Source organism: Solanum tuberosum, unplaced genomic scaffold, assembly GCF_000226075.1.
Source record: "Solanum tuberosum cultivar DM 1-3 516 R44 unplaced genomic scaffold, SolTub_3.0 scf00087, whole genome shotgun sequence".
In the NCBI taxonomy this organism is placed as follows: Eukaryota; Viridiplantae; Streptophyta; class Magnoliopsida; order Solanales; family Solanaceae; genus Solanum; species Solanum tuberosum.
This window is the reverse complement of record NW_006239017.1, coordinates 200,230-221,431: the sequence shown is the minus strand read 5'-3', so window position 1 is coordinate 221,431 and position 21,202 is coordinate 200,230. Positions and strand designations below refer to the sequence as shown.

At 34.3% G+C, this 21,202-nt stretch overlaps 2 protein-coding genes across 5 annotated transcripts; one reads left to right on the top strand and one right to left on the bottom strand.

The window, feature by feature from the left end:
- Window positions 1–145: 145 nt before the first annotated feature.
- Window positions 146–10,832, bottom strand: LOC102594107 (histidine protein methyltransferase 1 homolog). Of its 4 annotated transcripts, XM_006347220.2 has the most exons (9): window positions 10,552–10,748; window positions 7,005–7,117; window positions 5,911–6,085; window positions 5,773–5,826; window positions 4,463–4,529; window positions 4,240–4,340; window positions 3,197–3,241; window positions 774–1,244; window positions 146–584 (listed from the first exon to the last, which is right to left on the bottom strand). In XM_006347220.2, the coding sequence occupies exons 3-9, from the start codon at window positions 6,040–6,042 to the stop codon at window positions 414–416; spliced, it is 1,041 nt and encodes a 346-aa protein (XP_006347282.1). In that variant the 5' UTR covers window positions 6,043–6,085; window positions 7,005–7,117; window positions 10,552–10,748; the 3' UTR covers window positions 146–413. The 4 variants fall into 4 exon arrangements, with proteins under 4 accessions (XP_006347282.1, XP_015164246.1, XP_015164245.1 ...); XM_015308760.1 differs by lacking the exons at window positions 7,005–7,117; window positions 10,552–10,748 and adding an exon at window positions 10,816–10,832; XM_015308759.1 differs by lacking the exon at window positions 7,005–7,117 and having other exon boundaries at window positions 5,911–6,081; window positions 10,550–10,748.
- Window positions 10,833–15,718: 4,886 nt separating this feature from the next.
- LOC102593792 (protein farnesyltransferase/geranylgeranyltransferase type-1 subunit alpha) lies at window positions 15,719–21,149 on the top strand. The gene is made up of 5 exons (XM_006347218.2): window positions 15,719–16,038; window positions 16,705–16,814; window positions 18,058–18,178; window positions 19,563–19,658; window positions 20,350–21,149. Exons 1-5 carry the CDS (start codon window positions 15,802–15,804, stop codon window positions 20,824–20,826), a joined length of 1,041 nt encoding a protein of 346 aa, XP_006347280.1. The 5' UTR covers window positions 15,719–15,801; the 3' UTR covers window positions 20,827–21,149.
- The last annotated feature ends 53 nt before the right edge of the window (window positions 21,150–21,202 follow it).

Genomic DNA, 21,202 nt, shown 5'->3' with positions numbered 1-21,202 from the left:
TGGATTTAAGGCTAGACTTAGTTGGGAAGTCAACTAGTTTATGATTATGGATACAGGCTTTTATCAGTCACAACATAATGCAATTTTGTTACTCTGTGAAGCAAGTTATACTCATTAACTTAACTCACAAGAAGCTAAACGCACATAAAACCAATCAAAGAAAATATAGATTAACCAAGATAATGTACATTTAATTTACACCTTCAAAATAAGGAAGAAAAGAAGGTACACAAGCATAAATAACTACATAAACCAGCAGGACCCAAAGCCATAGATAACTTGACTATCATAAGGTGCTCTAGTAATCATATGATACTTGTAACATAAATATCAATGCGTAAAAAAGAAACAACGCTAGATGAATAAAATTTAGGGTGCTGAGGAAATGCAGTAGTAGTGAAATTGACTGTCCTTTATTTGAAAAAGAATTTCCAAATCTCTCTATCTGCTAGCTCCTTCACTAAATGGGCACCAAAAACACCTTCCTCATCGACCACACTTCTCAAATGACGTGTTGCGCTGTTAAAACTCACATAATTCCTTTTCGCAGCCAGGTATATTACTCCATAGGGAGGCCTCAGACACTGTTAAAGAAGGTGAGAAATTGTCACAGCTCTATCCCGTTGAATAAACAAATGCAAAATGAAAATTATAGTAACCAATACTTGTGAAAAATAAAAAGAAAAGATAGAGGTGGTGTAAAATCAATCATAATAGCTAAAATCTGGAGTGCAAAGGGAAACTCATTAGCATGTTTAAAGAGTTAAGTTTACCTTTTTTATAAGCACATATAGCTTCTTGAGGGAAGGCACCGAGTAGGGAAGTTCAGTCATTAAAATTACATCATATCCACCTTCGCCGTTGTCTGCATCATTAGCCCTCTCCCATGCTCTGCTTCCAGAGAGCTTCCTAGATCTCCTTAAGGAAGACTCCAGACCCAATATGCTCCCGTCTTGGCTACTACAACCATCCATGAAATCCTCCTCTGACAAGCTAAGGCTCTTTCCTGTTGGTACCTCAGATATATCATTCCTCACCACAGATAAGACTGTAGGGAGTTCCTCCCACTCCCCAGCATAAAAATGTACCACTGGAGCAAGAATCTGTCTTGAAGGAGTCAAAGGACTCTCAGGTTGGCGGCTCTGCCTATCACGGGCCTGCTCAATGTTTGCTAAAACATTAGGGATGGTGGTGCATCTTATAGTTTCTGCACTGAAGTCTTGAAAATGTACCGTTGACGCTCCCTGCAAGAGGTTATGTTACATCAGTTTATAGGAGTAACGTGAAAGCAAGGGTCCTATAGACTTCAGCAACCATGTCTGTATACTATATATTTGTAGCTCTGTCATTTGCATTCACACACTTGTGAGTTGTGAAATGAGTTGAATTTTCGACTTAACATCCACCTCCTGCATTATTTAAGTTCCCCCAAGTGATGAGAGTTTACAATATATCCAAAAAGAATGCAAACTGTCGACCTGCACCAATCAGGCTCTTAAAACTAATTTATTGATCAAAAACAGGACCCTAAGAGGTTTTACAAATTACTACGCATTGGGACCTAACACAAAACTGAGGGTCTATCAGAAACCTCTACCTCTAAGGTAGGGTAAGGTCTGCGTACACTCTATTCTCCGCAGACTCCACTTTGTGGGACTACATGGGATATGTTGGGACCTCACACAAAACCAGTTGTTCACATTGCAGGTCAAGTAGTTTCTTCATGTTCACGAGGCACCCTTTCAAAACTGTGCAATCTAGTGTTCATTGTTTAAGGAGAACTTGTCACTGTAAATAGAGTATGGAAAGATCCAAAAAGGTGCTCCATTTAACAGGGATACATCTATTTTGGCCAGGTTATACTTCTGAGAAAGACTGAAATTTTGAGCCTCTCAACTTCTTCCTTGAAAATCACAGAATTCCCAATGACAGCTTCTACAAGTTGGCTTTGCAAAATGGTCATGATGAAAAGTTGAAAATTGTATGAAGTTCAGATTACCTAAGCTCGATGAATGATACGGTATATAAAAATGTAACAACAAAATTAAAATAGGAATAGAAAAATGCTGTTGGATGCTATGCTGGAAAAGAATACCTATCAAAGTGAAGGGTAAGTTCTATAAAATGGTTGTTGGGCCCATAAAATAGGACGGTTGAAATAGAAAAATACTATTGGGTTTTTATGTTGCAGAAGAATACCTACCAAGTGAAAGGTAAGTTCTATAAGATGGTAGTTAGGTTAATAATATTATATGGGATCCATCATATCTATGAGATGGATCTCCCATAAACATAAATGTTTAGATGGATGTGCTGTCATAAATAATTATTCAACAATAGAAATATACAAATTCTGCAGAAAGTGCAAGTAGCACATGCAGAGAATAAAACTTGAGAAGATCACTTGAAATGATTTGGTCAATGCCTACAAGACCTTCAAATGCACCGGCATAAAGGTGGATAAGTGTAACCATGATGATTGAAAGGCATTAAAAAGAAGCAGAACAAACCCGAAATCACATATAAGAGGGTTTGTCTTAAACGACCTAAAGTTTCTTAAAGTCCAAGAAGACTTAGCAAAGATCGAATACAATGGGAAAAAAAATAGATATAGGCAAGAGGAGAGTTAGCCATTTGGTTTGCTTAAATTAGGTCCATTAATTGCAATAAGTCCTCTGATCTTGTTAGAAATTCATATCTGAGTAGAAAAAGTGGAAAAGTTGTAATGTCAAAAGAATCTAAATAAATGATTATTAGAATGAAGTGAGGGTACAAGTGGAGTATAATGGATAGTGATGATTCTTATAACAGACTCCAACTAGCTTGAGATTGAGACTTATGATAAGCTAGTTTTTGAATGTATATCCAAATTTCACCCAAGAAAAGAGGGTTACAAAAGGAACAGAAAGGAATAATAAGAAGGATCACAGGATACTGACAAATGTGGGATTAAATGACTTCTATTGAGTTATGAAAATCCTGGTTTGAAGTGATGCACATATTTGGTGATGATTCGTGACAAATATGATAATCAAGACACGACTTCTCAGAAATCAACTGATTTATTTCCAGCAGTTGACACCCTTTGTGTGCCTAGATTCAATTTAGAAATACTTCCTGAACACTTCACACCAATGACATTCAAAATTATATTTGTCATATATTTCTGCACACAAGACTACATTAATGCTGTTACCTTCAAACAAGCGAAAATGCCAGGAAGCCCATAACTGCAACCGAGCTGAAAGGAAAAAGTCCATAAAAGAAAACAGAATTAACTTCCACTATTTAAAGTGAGGAATATTCGGAATACAACTAGGTATGGTTACTTCATCTCCTATAGATATGAGGAGAGATGATAGACTGAATGACAAGCAAAGCTGTAATATAAGCAAATGCTAAAGGCACAAACTTGCCATTTAAGCAATTCACCAAGAAATGTATCACAAGATCAAAGATAAAGATTTCAAGCAACACTATTAAGTAACCAAAAATATGATGCACTAAGACTATTCAGTGCCAGCATTACCACCATTAATCAACAATAATCACAAGTTATTTCAGCATGCTTTGGGGATTTATGGAAAAGTTTCTAAAACATTATGTTTGGCAAGCCACATTGTGGGTGGTTATGTGCAGTATATCATGTGCATAAATCTTTTGATGAAATGAGCTACAATTCAAAAGGCACCAAGTAATTATGCATCTTAGGGGCCCTATATCTTGGAGGCAAAATAGTTATCTTTCCAAAAAGACTTTTGCTAAGGTCCAATGGCGCGAAAAGGTTACTCTTGAATCAAGCATTATGATCTTCTGCTTGCTCTCAGCCTATCTCATCATCAAGGTCCTCTAAGGTGATTTAAAATGCTTATACCAAGTTCCAAAAGATCCATTTTTGCAGTGTCTATTCTGATCGAATTTTGTGCTACAGTTAAGTTGGTGGTGTCCAAAAGGAACCATAAAGATCATTCGCTTCTACCATCTAACACATGTTTCCTAGAATCTGTTGATAGTGAGTCCAAAAACATGCTACTAAACAGGTATTACATTTATCACATACTTCTCTGCTTAGAAATGAACCCCCTGGCGATTGAACAGATCTTTGTAGAAACTTGTATGTAGATTGATCTAGATTCTTCCAAATATGCATGTTATTTCATTGTTATCCAACAAAAGGAGGATGAGGTGATAAATGGTTAAAATGCATGTAAATCACATGAATGATTTCAGATGAAGTACCTCAAGCACCCTTTTGCCTCTTAAGCTCAGTTGTCCATCCCGAATCTCATGCTTGAGAACATTAACAAGATCAATTGAGATGTCCCAAGATTTAAGATGCCCTGTAGTGAAACAGATCAACTAAAACTGGTTATTCAACGCCCTTTGACAATTTCCGACAACAAAACTTGTTAAGAATTATTTATAACATTTGGCCTATGCAGAAACCAGCAATTGTACCTACCATCTGATTTTGAGGATATTGTTTCTGAACCAGTGAATCCAATAATATCAGCAACACTGACTCTACCCTGCATCACATAGAAACAAGTGCATTTCAAGTTACATATTGAAATCTTTTAGCATCTTAATGCTCGGGAAAAAAATTATGCATATATATTTAAGCTCAGGATAGTGCAATAGGGCATGCATGATTTTCAAGTGAAAAACACAGATTTGACTGTAAAACTATATTCTCTCAATTTCAAGAGAGATGGCCCATTTTGTAATATGAGGTTCAAATTGACCACATTGGGGATTCTTGGACATTGTTAATTCTTTTTTATAAATTGTTTTTACATGTTTAGGAAACATACAGGTACACAATGACTTCCCAAAGGAAGATATTGTTATTAGAACTCGGTCCTAGGTAGTTTCCTGCCATGTCAGTATAGGGGTGTTCACGGGTTGATTTGGGCCCGTTATTGGTCAAAACCAAAACCAAACCAATTTAATCGGTTTTTAAATTATCTAAACCAAACCAAACCAAATACAACAAATATTTATCGGTTTGGTTGTTAACGATTTCAGTTTGATTTTGTTTGGTTATTCGGTTATTAACCATACACAAAAAAAATTTAAAAAATGATTCATTCAAAAGAGGGGGAAAAGATAACAATTCTTCCAAAATGAAAAATAGTAAGAACGACTAACATTATAGAACTTTCGATAAAGCTTCAAAATTCACCATTTTGGCCTAGAAGAGAGAGACAGTGACATTTCTAGTCCCACCAAGAATTGCGACAGACACTCGTATATATAAAACCAATAAGATAAATGTTCTCGTCTTGGACGTTTTTGCTTTCATAAATAAATTATAGATAAAATTTGCTGAAAACATATATAAGATATTTAAAATTGTTTTAAAAAATAATATATTATGCATGTATAATAATAAAATATAAGTATTGGTTCAGTTATTTCTTCGATTTTTTTGAACAAAACCATAACCAAACCAAATACTATCGGTTTCTAAAAATCTAAAATCAAACCCGCATATAATCGGTTTATTTATCAGCTTGATTCGATTTTTTGATTTGGATCGATTTTTGTCCACGGTCCAAACCGTGAACAGATGAAATCTAAAATCAAACCCACATACATGTCACTATGTCAGCCAGTTCCTCCCGGAATTCAAATAAGGAGAGAGTTATGAGTCCTTATCAGAATAAAATAAGGAAAGAGTTATGAGTAGCCACCCATCCTTGAGACATATGACCAGCAACTTCACTTAAAACAATTGTATCAATAGCAAAATAAGTGAACTATTTGTACCTTGAAGACATCCAAATCTACAGTCTCCCCAACATATTTGTAGGGATGAGTAGCCTGCACAATTTAATGCATACGTGAGACTCAAGAAAACTGAAAAGCTAAAAGGGAACATTTTGAAACCAGCTAAAGAAGGTATACCTTTGATGGAACTATCTCCACAGCCGGTGAGGGAAGATGGACATCTTTGTCAGATATGACTGACATGTGACACCCACGATCTTGCGATATGAGACCAGGCAAGCAATGTGCAAGAAGTGATCGTGTACGCATTATGTACTATACTCAGGTATATCAAACTCGCTGAAGAGAGAACCTGTAAATGGCACCATTAAAATAAATAACAGCTTTAAACTTGGACTCTTCTTTCTTTTCCAACTGAAGAGAATTCAATTTCAGTTTGCTTCCCTGTGGTAGAATTCCTACTAAAACCATGCATGGATGACAAAGTGTGGAGTGAAATTAGTACATTATATCATAAATCTTCTATAGAGCTTTGTACAAGTATAGGGATGTTTGTATTTTTTTTCAGGGAATTTCCTAGCCAATAATACTTATCTTAAAAAGAAATAATACAATCTTAATGTGAAAATGTAAATAAAGTAAGTGTTTGCCTTTGCTGAATAGACAAGGTGATGTGGCATCTCCAAAACAAATGTAAGAAAAAGTTTCAGTTACCAAGATTCGAACCCTCACCCGGGGGATTTAAAACACTCAAACGTCAGCTTTAGAACCAAAGCACCCGTCTGACCTTTCAGTTTATGAGTGCTTGTGAATAGATTATATCGATTTTCCAGTATTTTCTCTCTCTATAAGAGAGTTTCCAATAGGATCAATGGGTGCTCGAGCACCCGATACGCTATACGTGGGTACGCCCCATGCCTCTATATGGCCTAAAAAATTATTTATCTTTTATCTCCTTTTTTGATTTTTTTCCTACATTCTCTTCATTAATCAATTTAGTTAATGCTAACGTATTTATTGCATCTAATTATATCTCATGAGTTACAACAATATTCCATATATTTGTGTTCTCTACTTAAATAACATGCCTCCTAATTCTTATAACTTAATCAATCAATAAATAACAATCACGTATGGAGTTGTTGGATCAAATAGCCTCTCTCATAATTTGAAGCTTATAAGAAAAGGATGAAGTAAAAATTGCATCAAAATTTAATGGATAAAAAGAAAGGGATAAGAACACACTAAAAAGAAAGGGGACAAGAAAATACCGGTTGTAAGAACTTAAAAGTAAATGACAACTCTTTTTTTTTCTCATTATGAACATAGTGTCCAGGCCAGCTTTTGCGCATCTCAATTAATTTCACGAAATATCTGCCACCTCCTACAAGCAACAATTACCATGTAATTTGTCCACCAGGGCTAGGACAAATGTAAAGAATCACCTATCATTTTTGTCTCCGTTGGGATTCGAACCTGAAACCTCATGGCTCTCAACCACATCATTGACCACTAGGCAATTGTTTCAAGTATGGATAGTCACTCACTCAATATAATTATGACAAACACTTTGCTATGAGTTGTAGCTAACAAAAAATCTATTCATTTTTGGAACACTGTTTACAACCAGGATTCGATAATAAGAAGCTTATGTAGAGACTTCAATTTCAATCCTCCTTTTTTCCCCTGTGAAACAAAGAATTTAAGTTTATATATTTTCGATTCTCATGGTCATCGTTGGTATGGATTATCTTTAGTGTTTATTTGTATATGGTTGCTTTTTCATATCTATTTTTTTTGCATTTTAGTAGTATCAATCTCAAGCTTTTAGTAATAGGGAACTATTTTTGTCGGTGCTGCAATCAATACTCTATGTACATGTACATGTACACATATACATGTTTTGGAATCAATATTAATTAATCGGCTACTAATATGTACAACCCTTTATTTTCCATATTCCATATATAATTTTGTGTTCATTTTCAGAATGCTAGATTATTTTGTTTTCAGGTAATGATAAGCTATGTTGCTCGAACTCTTCAAAAATGTCAAGGGGTGCGTGTCGGATTCGCTAAAAGTAGTGTATTTTTGAAGAATCCGACACGGGTGCGGCATCGAAAGTGAAGAGTCCGCGCAACTTAGATAATAAGAAGGTCCTTAGGGAATTTTATTTTATTTCTCTCTTTGGATAGAACCAAGGTGATGAAAAGTTAGAGAAAATCTAAAACGAAGTGTTAATAATAAAATGGATTAAAACCGGGAAGCGCGACCAAATTTAGTAGTTATTATTGTAAATAAATGAATCTTGGACGTAACTCAACCCCAAAAGTTAGCTCAAAGGGAGGAGGATTGTGCATGTCTATATAAGGAGACCATCTTCTCCTCATCCCACCGATGTGGGAGTTCACACCCCACCTCACACCCAAGACGCAACATTTGGTGCGTGGAAAACCTCAATATGGGGCTCATTGGTAAATCATAAATTGGGATGAGCCTGACTATGATACCATGAGAAATTACAAGGAGAGGAGAAGAGAATTTATCCATTATCATCACTAAGTATGGGAAAAAGGATCTTTGGGCCCCTAAAGCAGTGGTAACACAAAATATCACAGTTGTATGGAAAAATATTTGTAGACCTTGGGATGACTTTCAACAGAATAGCACATTTAAGCTAGGAAGTGGGAGAACACATTAACTTTCAGACAGATAAAATGGCATGAAAATGGGAGACTGATGAATATCTTCCCTAGCTTATTCAACATGTGCTTAAACAAAGAAGTCATGGTGGCTGATTGCTTCACGGTCACAGGATGGCTTATACACTTCGGAAGAGATTTAGTGACTAGGAATTAGATGAAATTACCCAACTATAAAATTTTCTGCATCCTATTTCCATTGATATTAACAGGAAGAACTCTCAAATTTCGCTAGGAACAGGAATGGATACTTCACTGTGAAGAGTTACTACACTCCTGTACAGCAGCAAGAAGAGAACTGGGAGTTCAATCGGCCTTGGAAAATGCTTTGGAGAACAAGGGCCCCCCTAAAGCAGTTTGTTTTGGATGGATAGCTGCTCTTCAAGAAAGAGGTCTATCTCTGTGCAATAGATGTTTCTTATGTGAAGCCTCACCGGAAACAAACAATTGTCTTCTACTTCCTGTAAATTCTCCTAGAAGATATGGTCATGCACTCTTAACATTTTTGGAGTCAGCTGGGTAGTGGACTGTGAGAAGCCTCTTATCTTGATGGCAAGGGCAGTGGACTGAAAATAGGAAGAAAAAGCTTAGAAGACTGCCTAAATATGCATCATGTGGACACTATGGTTGGAGAGAATCATTAGATGCTTCGAAGGGAAAAAATTGCATTCATCCTTCGTGAAGTATAGATGCTTACAAACACTACATCTGTGGTGTAAGAGTAGTCCATTGGAAAGGCCAACTCTTCCATGGGAGTTTTTAGAGTATTTGATGTTGTAACTGTAGCAGTTTCACTGTAGATCTCTTTTGTATTTTTATGTACCTTCCTGATACTAGTTATCAATAAAATCCTTTATCTTATTAAAAATGGTGTTCTTGTTCATAAACTTGACCACCATATGAATTGAGATCCACGTACGGATTTCAAGTAACACTTAAATCGAAGGACTAGAAATAAAATAATTTTAAACATTCATCAAAATAAAATAATTTTAAACATATGGAAGAAATTCTTAGAGACTAGCAATGATAGTTGCAACTCATGTTAATTATACATGGAAAGAAAAAATTGTGTGTACTGATGTATGGACTCAATTTTTCGTTTCCAATGAGCCATATTGTATCAATCCGAATTCATCATAATAAGGACGCTTCTGCAGTAAAAGTACATGTGCAGATATTTAAGTAATCGTGATAAACAAATTGCTTTCAGCCCTTCTCTTGGATTCCATGGACACAGAAGTAAAGTTGCAACCAAGGGTGTGTCCTAATGGTTAATGAAGTGGGTTGAGAACCATAAGATCTCACGTTCACGTTCAAATCCCAGCCCAATAGAGGAAAAAAGTAAATTCTTGTCATCTATCCAAGTCTTGAAGGGGAGAGCTACCTGGTACCTAGGTTGGTGGAGGTAGCAAGTACCACTTGGAACTAGTCAAGATACACAAACTGACTGGACACCACATTTATATCAAGGGTTGATTAACAGGGAAAATCACAATATTTCCAACATACAAATCCTCAAGTTTCCAACACTTACCTAAGAAATAACAAGTTCAAAGTCAAATCCCAAAAAAAGTGGATCCTTTTCTTCTCTTTCTTTATTTTTATTTTTTGAAAAGTTAACCATATTATCCTCCTCCCTTTTTTTTACTTCCAATCTATTTGCGCCATGTAAGATAAAGACGAAATTTCTACACACAGATCCTTAGTTTTCCAACACTAAGAGGTAAAAACAAGCAACAACTGGAAGAACACAATAAGTACAAATCAAAACCAAAAAAAGTTAGTCCTTTTTTGTTCTAATTGCACAATGCAAAACTAAACAATTAATTATACTACTCATCTCCAATGCCACTGAGTTTTCATCACAAACTACAAAGCATCAGCAACTCCCAACTCCTAAACTATGTAAATCAATCCCCTATATCCACGGCGTTTCATATATCAATTTAGGGGAAAATATTATCATCAACTATAACTCCTAAAACTTCATTTTTCCAGCAAATTGAAGCACTACAAAACCCAAAACAGCAAGAAACAGAAAACCCATAATCCAAAATCCATCAAAATCAATAAACAAAAAAAGTAATGCTAAATGAGAGAAATGAAAACATACCACAGTGAAGAAAAGTCCAATGAATTCAATAACAATCTGTACTGGGTAAAAAAACACTGAATTTGACCCTTAAATGTTGAAATCAAAGATCAAAGAACTATTAAAAATATATTAATCAAATAAAAAAATAGGAGAAATTTCCATCAATTTCAAGGAATATACCATTAAGCCATAAACAAATTTTCAAGTCAAAATAAGAAGAAAAAAAAAATAGTGAAGAAAAAGAAGCTTCGATTTTCAGACTGAAAGGTCAGTGAAATGTACCGATTTAACCCTTGTTCATATCACTATTACGGATGTGACCTGCTTGGTTATAATTTGACAAAACGGCGTTTTATGGAGTAGTATTTATATGTCACTCACCGTTTACAACCAGGCATTGATTTGACACGTGGATGACACGTGTTCAATAAAAACTTTTAATTTTTTTTCCTTTTTTTTTCCTCAAAAGATCCTTAATTTAATTATATACTGAATTGAATTGTGCAAAAAAAATAAAATCTGAAACTTGAATCAATGAACATATTAAGTTTTTTTTTCCAAATATTGTGAAGTATATATGGTTGGAGTCAAAGCTTTGAGCTTATATTGATGATAGATTAAAAATGAAAATTGTATAAAATTCAACTTTATGATATCAAATTTTATGTTGTTTCTTAGTAAGTTGATGATAAAACTATCGAATATTAATTAATCCTAGGTTTGAATTCTAGTTAAGGATATTTGATTGATCTTAAATTTTTAAATTTAGAATAAAGTATTTGCTTTACTCGTTAAGAGTAGATGAATAGATATCAATTTTGCTTTACAAGATTAGAAAATCACCGACAATACCTCAATATAGATCCAAGATAATTCCTTTGTTTTGTAGCTATAGGCTATTTATAGTAATATTTTGTACTTATTGTGATGTAATGTTTTTTTTGGGTAAATTGCAATTCAAGCTTGCCGTATATCTATGTTGGCTTTAGCTTTCATTTTAGTCGGTTATAAGTTTTTGTTCACCATCTAATGTCTGGTTACTTTTGATATTATTTTCTTTGCTTATTTTGCTCCCATATCAAATTTGTCAAAGTTGTTCGCCTTGCATTTTCTAATATTATTATTGTTGGACCTTCTTTATTCTTGATTTCTAATTACTTTAAATAATAATAAAGGGAAAAGGCATAGATTCTCCCTTGAACTTATCATAAAAAGTCAGTTACACTCTTAAACTAACCTGACGATCTATTACACACTTTTACTACTTAAAAGTAAATTTATTTACTCCCTAAAACTGACGTGGCAAAAAAAATAAAAAACTGGCGCATTAGAAAAAATTAAAGTTAAATAAGAATTAAAAAAATCAAAATCTTCCTTCCCCTCCCATTACCCTTTAGAAAAAGAATTAAAAAATCAAAATCTTCCATCCCCACCCATTACCCTCTTCTTCTTCATTCTTTAATTTTCATCACTTTTTATTTTTCATCACAACCTCAAAGATTTACAATGACGTGAGTGTAGTAATGGTGTTGTTGGTTGTGATTATTCAGATCTGAAAGTGTGGAACTCTTTGGAACTTCATCAGAGCCATGGCTGAAGCTTTGAGCTTGCTGACACACCTGTAAAACAAATCAAAAGAATAAAAGTCGCAAAGGGATAAGGTAAAGGGGTCTGGTTTGGTGTTTGTTGGTGATTGATTTGGATTTTGAGTGGCTGTTTTGTGGTGGTTGTTTGGTGGCTGATGGTTCGTCGAAAAAAAAGAACAAATGGCGTTGTGGAGATGGACTTATGGTGGTGATGGGTTGGTTGTTTTTCGCCGGAGAAGACAAAGAAAATTCTTGTATAAATTCAAATGAATGATTTCTCCGATGAGATTAGAGAAAAAGTGGGGTGGGATTTAGTGATAAAAAAAGATATAACTATTAGAGAATTTTAATAATTAATTAGTGTAAAATAGAGTTAACAAAAAGAAAGTTGATTAATAAAGAAAAAAAAACAAAAAGAATATAAGAAATTATAAATTTTGACGTGGCGATTATGTGGTAGCGAGTGTAATACACTACATGCTGTGAGAGTGGTGTTACGCGTCTCAGGGTGGTATTAAATTCATTTTTAAATAGTAAAGGTGTGTAATAGGTCGTCACAATAGTTTAAGCGTGTAACTGACTTTTCGTGACAAGTTTGGGGGGCAATTTGTGCCTTTTCCCAATAATAAATATTGATTTACATTACATTACATATATTTAGGGGAATTTTTGCATATATTCATTCAAAAACAACTTAATTATCCTTCATAACTATAGTTTGTTAATTATTTAGCTACATGTAATATAGAGGAGAGAGCTAGCGAGACTGGGAGAGGAAGGAGAGAGACGAGCGAAAGAGGCAGAGAGTGGAGAGAGGCGAATTGTATATGTATATCTGTCAAATAATTGTATATATGTAACTGATATACATATGTATTTGTATATTTGGCGAGCGAGAAAGGGAGAGGAAGAAGAGAGGCCAATTGTATATGTATATTTGTCAGATAATTGTATATATATAACTGGTATACATATGTATTTGTATATCTGGCGAGCGAGATTGGGAGAGGGGGAAAGAGGCGAGCGAGATTGGAGAGAGGGAGAAGGGAGACAAGCGAAACTTAAATTAAGATGTGAGCTGTAATTAATTCAAACTATAGCTGTGTTAGCTAATAACTAATATATATTTGTTTATCCGCATAATTTTTCTGTATTTATAAAAGTCATTCTTAAATAAGGTATGTGGTACATATCATTGGTTGAAAAATTATACTCCCTCCGTTTAAAAAAGAATAACCCTTTTTCCTTTTTAGTCTGTTTCAAAAAGAATGACCTCTTTCCTTTTTTGGTAACATTTTAATTTTAACTTTCCACTTTGTTTTCTAAAACTTCGTGCAAAGTCAAATCAGATCACTCTTTTTAAAACGGATGGAGTATGTGTTTTTCAGGAGGGCATAATAATTAAAACAATTATTAAATATCTTCCCCCCGTTTGGGGAAAAATTGATAGGATGAAAATTTTGCTTTGGCAAATAAAGATAGTATCAACTTCATCAATAATGATTTTGCCAATAAGAAAAAGGAAGATATGCAAGAAATTCTCTCGAATGTGAATATTGTCTATCTTTTTTCTTCTTTTTTTTTATATCGGAATTTTGAAATTGTTTATTGATTCATATGGCTCATTTTATTATTTCACCTCAGCCTATATAAATTTTATTATTTTGTAATTGTCATAACAAAATTTTTCAAATTCATTTTTTTCAATCAATTTTGATCTACCAAATATATCTTTGCAACTCTTGCTAGACATCTTTTCAATCCAACGTATCATTTGAGTTTGGTATTTTTGGCTCTAAAAGGCCATTGAATGGAAATTGAAAATTCAAGTCTTACTATAACTACAATTTTTTTGATAGGAAGATGACACTATTTGAGTTTGATGGATGGTATAGAGGTGAAGTGTTCACATTGACTTAACTTGAATGACTATTGTTCTCATTGACTTAACTATATTAAGGTATTGTCGATGATTTAACTAGAATGATAATAAATTATTTAGTTTGAGTGTTCACATTGACTTATTAGAATGATGATAAATTTCAAGTACAATAGCAAAAGTTTTGTGCTCCATTCTGTAATTTCTTATAGCATTTATTGATTTTAAGTTAATGCTCATATCTAGTCGGGATAAGGGTCTGAAAAATATCTCAACTTTGGCCGATATTGCTATTACGATACCAAACTTTAATGAGGACCTATTACCCCCAGACTATTTAATACTGTATTTTAAACATATATATTTGCCCACATGGACATAAAAATAATGCATAATTATAAATAGTAATGTGTCCACGTGGACACATATATACCTTTAAAATACACTATTAAATAGTTCAGGAGGTAATAGATCTTCCATAAAGTTTGGTAACGTAATAGCAATATCAGCCAAAATTGAGATATTTTTCAAACTCTTATTCCTATCTAGTCTATTAATCCAAATAAATTAGTTAATTTGAAAAGAGGCTCACACTTTATATGCTCATGATATATCTCATTTTTTATTAATTGAGTAGTTACTTGAAATATGTACATGCAATCATAGAGGAACTTGAGAAATTGATGTTAGTTACTGATAGGAGATAATATCTCATATGATCACTCAACTTTGAATAGTAAAGTCACTCAACTTTGAATAATTCACATAGAAAGTCATTCAACTTTATTTTATAACCCAAAAGTTACTCAACTATTGATATTTCATTTAAAAAGTCACTAAACTTAGTTTTTATAATCTGAAAAGACATCCAACCAATTTAAATAATTTTTATTTCAAACTAAAATTTTAAGAAATAGTAATATATTTGTCTTAATTATTTTATTGAATCCGCTTTAATTATTTAATTTTAAATTTCTTGAAAAATGTACAACAATAATTGGCAAAATTCTTTCATTTTCTGTTCTAGTATTTTTCTTCTCTCTTATTTTCCAGTTATATTGACAAAATTCTTGTTTTTTCCTTTTTTTCTAGTTTTTTTCTCTTTTTATGAAAATTATTAATGTGATGATATCCGTTTCTTTCTTTCTATGGTATAATATAATACTTATTATCTTCTCTTTTTTGATTGAAGTAAAAAAGAGCAATAAGTTTAAAGTTAACATAGAGTAGGTTAACGAGTTAAAATCCCTTGAGCTCAAAAAAATTATATTATTAAAGTTAGTTTCATGTAAAATGAAAAAATAAATTAACTTGAAATTAATTTACATAGTATAACACGTTGACTGTTATTTGTTATTTTGTCAAAATACTCTAAACTCTAATTGTTGCCAGGACTATTGTACTATGTCAAAATACTCCAAACTCTAGTCGAAAAATTAATCGCTCGATCAATTAATTAAAGCACTAATGAAACAAATTGGACCAATGTAATATTCCACCAATTTTCCTAAAGCAAAAGTATCTTTTTGTTCATAACTTGAAACATGTTTACTAAGAAAAATGGGTATTTTATACTAAACTTTCAGGGTTAAAAAATACGATACTAAATAGTCTAATGAGGTAATAGATCTCATGAAAATTTAGTATCATAATAACAAATTCAACCAAAATTGAGTATTTTTTAGACCCTTGTCCCTCGATTAAAACACATTATATTTATTCTATTCCTGCTACCCCCAAGGCAATTCCAGTATTGAACTACCGCCGGCAGTTTTCCGATCGGATCCCGGAGCCGAGTAGCAAATGGACTGTCGCGAGGTGACGAAAACGCGAATTTCTTTCAAGGAAAGGCCCGACTGGGCCGATGTGAAGCCCGTTCCCCAAGACGACGGGCCCTGCCCGGTGGTTCCCATAGCCTACACGGAAGACTTCTCTGAAACCATGGACTACTTCCGGGCAATTTACGTAGCCGATGAGCGATCTACACGCGCCCTCCAGCTTACTTCTGAAGCTATTCAGCTAAACCCTGGAAATTACACTGTAAGTCTGTAACTGCAATTACCTCTTCCAGTTGTATCATTTTGGTTGCCTTAATGCAGTATTGTGGGAAGTTTAGTGGGATTATTTTGGTATATAATTGGAATTTTCGTGTATAAAAATGTGTAGAGTTCTAATGTGAACTTAAAATGAAAGTTTGTGAGGTAATTGGATTGGAATCCGTATACATCATTGAGGCTGTAGGAAGCTCTAGAAGCATAACATTTCATATGGGTTTAAACCAGGATTTAGCTGTATATCTAAGTCTATCTATACCTTTTCCTTTCACACACACACAAACTATATATGGACACACTTAGTGAGACACATGCATATAGGGTTCGAGCTAGGAGCTGCTGTTCTTTGGGTTTTCTATATTAGTTTTTCCCATATACGTGTAAGTGCACACATATATGGTACACATCAGTGACATATACATAATGGTTCAGGCTCGAAGCTGTGGGTTATGCGGAATTCACAGTGGACCTGGCATTGATTTAAACTCCTATATTTCATCTGTCTGTATTTAACTGTGAAGCTTGATTTGGATGAATCCTTACCTTGTTTTGTTGTCTTGGGGCATGGGGGTCGGAGGAGGGGTAGGATGTTGTTTTGTAGACTATATTGTACTACAAAGTTGTTAGTTAATGGTCAATTTTTTATGTTTAGGTATGGCAATTCAGGCGTGTTGTGCTGGAGGCGTTGGGTGTTGATTTACACGAAGAATTGAAGTTTGTTGATTGCATTGCTGGGGAGAATACCAAAAATTATCAAATATGGTAAGTTGAAAATTCCACACAGGTCTCTGCTAAAGTAAAGGTGATGTAATGTAAATATTTGTTGACATGTGACTGATGGATATCACATGGAGGAATTGCTTTAAGCTGATGGGATTAAATATCACTGTGTAAACTCTCTCAGTGAAGTGAAACTGTTTTCCCGCACAAATTGTCAGCATGGGAAGACCAAAACCAAATTTTGTAGATAAAAATTGGAACTAGGAAAGCTCATTGACAAGGGAAATCTTGGTTATTAAAGATTATTAAACGCACTTATCTTGCTGTGGGTCTCAGGTTCTTGAAAGCTGTATATACCCTTGAGTCAGTACACTGCCTTGGCATCATTTGAAACATTATTGAACAGTGATTATGAGTAAATGTATGGATTCTTTTGGTGAGTGTTAAAATTCACAGCTGGGCTTTGTTTGTTTGAAAAGGGTTTTGTTTCGAAAATCTATTTCAAGAATTATAAAAAATATCAGGGATAAAATTATAAAAACTTGGTAAATAGAAGTTCTTTATATAATCTACTAAGTCGCAAATTGGGAGTTCAACTTATGATTTTTGGTCGATGTTGGTTTATAAGCACTTACATATAAGCCAAAAAGTGGTTATAAGCTGGGTTTACCGCATTATTAGATTATGCAAACACCCTCAATATGTTTTAAACATACGTAGGAAGTGATGCTTTTCTCTTTTCTCTTGTTCCATTGTGCTTGGATGAAATGAGCATTCTTTGGAAACTTTGGATGCTGAGCTGAACGGAGTCTAAGCTATCATGCTTGGCTTGACCTTGACTTACTGCTCTAGCTCTTAATATGGTTTCGCTTTGTCAGCCAACCAAGGCTCGTAGTTGTTTTCTTTCTCAAAGCTAAACGTTGAGTTTAAATTTGATCTTTGTTTTTATTAAAATATATTTTTGAAAGTTAATTTGTGGAAAGTACCATCCTCCCGTGTTAATGGTTTTTTTCAATTTTGAGTTGGCCCACATGTTTTTCACTTTTGTACAAATTCTTGCAACCCATGTACTCTTGCATGTTGACCATGTCTATTTGCTAGGTGTTTTTTTAGCCTATGACTTTCTTTTACCCTTTTCAGTACCTATGTGTCTGCATATTATACTTGACTCCATTATAGCATTAACAGAAAAAAGAAAGTTTTTCCTCCATAAGTTATTCTTTATTTGTATCTAATTGTATATATGCACACGTTGGTCGAAATTCTTAATTATAGAAATTTACAGGCATCATAGACGGTGGCTTGCTGAGAAGCTGGGAGCTGATGCTGTGACAAATGAGCTAGAATTCACCAAGAAAATATTTTCTCAGGATGCAAAGAATTATCATGCTTGGTCCCATCGGCAGGTTGTATTTGTATCCCTATTTTTTGTTTCGAAAAAGTAATGACATTGCCTGTTTGGAAAAACTCTTTTGCATGAGTTGTGTTTCATGGTACTAAAATCATGTTCTAGATTATTGAAGTTTATGAATTGAGTCAGATCCTAGATAGAATTGACAAAATACTAAGGTAAAAGCAGGGTGACTTAGGATCATATTAAATGTTAGTGTCCCACACATTCCATGACAGTTCATTACACGTTCTTTGGATTCTTGCTTCGGTGTCACTCAATAAACATCTTTCATGTAATTAATCCCAGTTATATTTTTCCCTGTAACAGTGTTGTCAAAGAAGAAATAACTTTGAAAAGGCCCAAACTCTCCTTGGACTTTACAAGTAGAGCTTAATAAAAACATGGGCTTTAATATAAAAAAATTCCAAATGATGAAAATATATTAATGCAAGAAAATTTACTGCATACATGAACTTTCTAGCGTACGCGTGGTTCCTTTCGATTGGAGGCTATCGCTACCTGGATCAATCAACCTATTCTAGTTCGCTCACTTCTTAAAGAAAAGAGTGTAAAAATTTCCAATTGAATAAAATATATGAAGTAAAAATTAAATCAATTTCAATATTCATTTAATTTTTCTGTTTCAGATGCAAAAATACAGTTTTAAGTTTTTTATTTGGGAGTAGAACAAGTTTTCTTGTGTTAAGTTCCTTATTTCGTTTACCCAAGGTGTGGCCTAAACCTTGGTGATACAGTTCTCAGGTACAAATATCTTTGTTGGCGGGAGGTAGCAGGTACCCCAATGGAATTGTCATGCTGTGTGCAACCTGGCCCAAACACCATTGTTATCAAAAATAGAAAAAAAATCTTTATTTCCTTTTCCGAGTTACTTACCAAATCACTGTCGTTGCTTTGACAATTAGCATATCAGTTTGCCAGCTATATATATTGAGCAGTGTCACTATCTTCAAGAGCCAGAGGTGGCTGCCTTGGTGCTTGCATTATAGTGTCACTTAAACAAGATGAAGCAGTTAGGCCTGCGCTGTACATAGCTCATTGTTTAAGCACGTTACGTGAGCCCTTAACAACAACACCTATAAAAGCATAAACAATAGGGATGTATCCGTCAAAATTGTACTTAATCTCCACTTGTGGGCTTGCTTCTTCAGTTACTAAACAATTTCCAATATACTCAAAGTCCATTTCCAGTCAAACCAAGACGACAAAAGTCAGAAAGACACTGGGAGTAATTAGCTCTATCTATTCTTGGGAGAATCTTACAGCTCAGTGATCTAATCTGGTACCTGCAAGAGATGATACTGGATCATGTGGACTAGTATTTGCTTCTTTATTTCATTGGCAAACCAGAATACTGATCTTTTTTCCTATTTATGCAGTGGGTCCTTCAAGCACTTGGCGGATGGGAAGAGGAGCTTACATATTGTCAACAACTCCTTGATGATGATATTTACAACAATTCTGCTTGGAATCAGGTAACGATTGAATTTTTTAATGAGAAGAAGTGATTCTTTTGATGGTAAATGAGGTTACAGAGAGTGATAAGATGTCGTCAGCTGACAGAATCAGAAGGTATAAACAAAGAGATCTTTAAACAAGCAGCATCTGCCAATCCCTTCCTTGTTAAAACTATGCCAGAAAACTAATAAGATGCCCAGAAATCTAGATGCCGTGTTCCGTTTTGGAATACTTGTGATACCCACAAGCCAAATAGAGCACAGAATTGGATGCATAATATTCTTCCATAAAACTTTAACTTCTTCACTTGCCCCAAACCCCTGAAATTGTAATGAGAAAGGACTTTTATGGGGTTGACACATGAGTCTCCATATTTGCAAATAACCTCCTTCGAGTTAATTTGCTAATGGACAATGCATAAACAAGTATGCGTGAGACTCATTACCTTGTTTGACTGTTCACTCTCATTTTACTCTTGAGAAACCATTACCTGCAAAAGTTTCATTCTTTTTTCTTTTAATTATAATTATTTTAAATCTACTAAATAATATCAGCATTCTCTGAGATTTTCAAGGAGCTTACTTCTAACAAATGTTTTATGCTTGTTTCATAAAATAATGTTTTATGCTTGCTGCTTTAAATTATCAAAAGGGTAAAACTCCTTTGTGAAGGAAAGTGTAGCTCCTAACTTTACTTTGTTTCTTGTAGAGATACTTTGTCATAACACGATCACCTATACTAGGGGGCCTAGTGGCAATGAGGGAATTGGAAGTGAATTACACAGTTCAAACCATCAGAGCTAGTCCAGAGAATGAAAGTCCTTGGAGGTATCTTCGTGGTCTTTTCAAGAATGATACACAATCTCTAGTTCAGAATTCTCAAGTAGCATCAGTACTTTTGGACGTCTTAACCTCCCAAAATAGTCACGTGCATGCTCTGAGCTTCTTGTTGGATCTTCTTTGTCATGGTTTTGAACCGAGCCAAGAATTGAAAAGTGCCGTAGATGTTCTTATTCCACAGTCATGCTCACCAGATTTAGCACTGACAAAGAAAATATGTTCCATCTTGGAACATGCTGATCCAATGAGAGTAAAATATTGGAATTGGCGCAAAAGCACGGTTCGGATTCAATCAGCTCAGAGTCAGAATGCAGATAGGTTGGCTAATTTGAGTATGCAAGGATGACTTGTGAGAATATTGTACTGATGTTGTACGAATATACATACTTGCATTTAAGGTGATCCTTCGGGCACATGTACTGGGAAATGACTGAATATCACGAAGAACTGAAAAAATTGTTAGTGGCAACATTGTGCTTCTCAAAAGAGGTCACTGTCGATGACCTTTTGTACTGCCTTGAGTTTATGCCCTGCTATGTTTTGTAAGTTTGGATTTGGATGCATGGCTAATTGATATTTTTGGTGACTTTTAATACTCTGGAGGAAGGCTGGTAACATGTGTAATATACTACTATACTTTCCATGTCGAGTTAGATCTTGAAAATTTTAGTTGTTCTTTTATGAAGCAAACATTAGTGTGAAATAAGAGTACTATTCTCCAT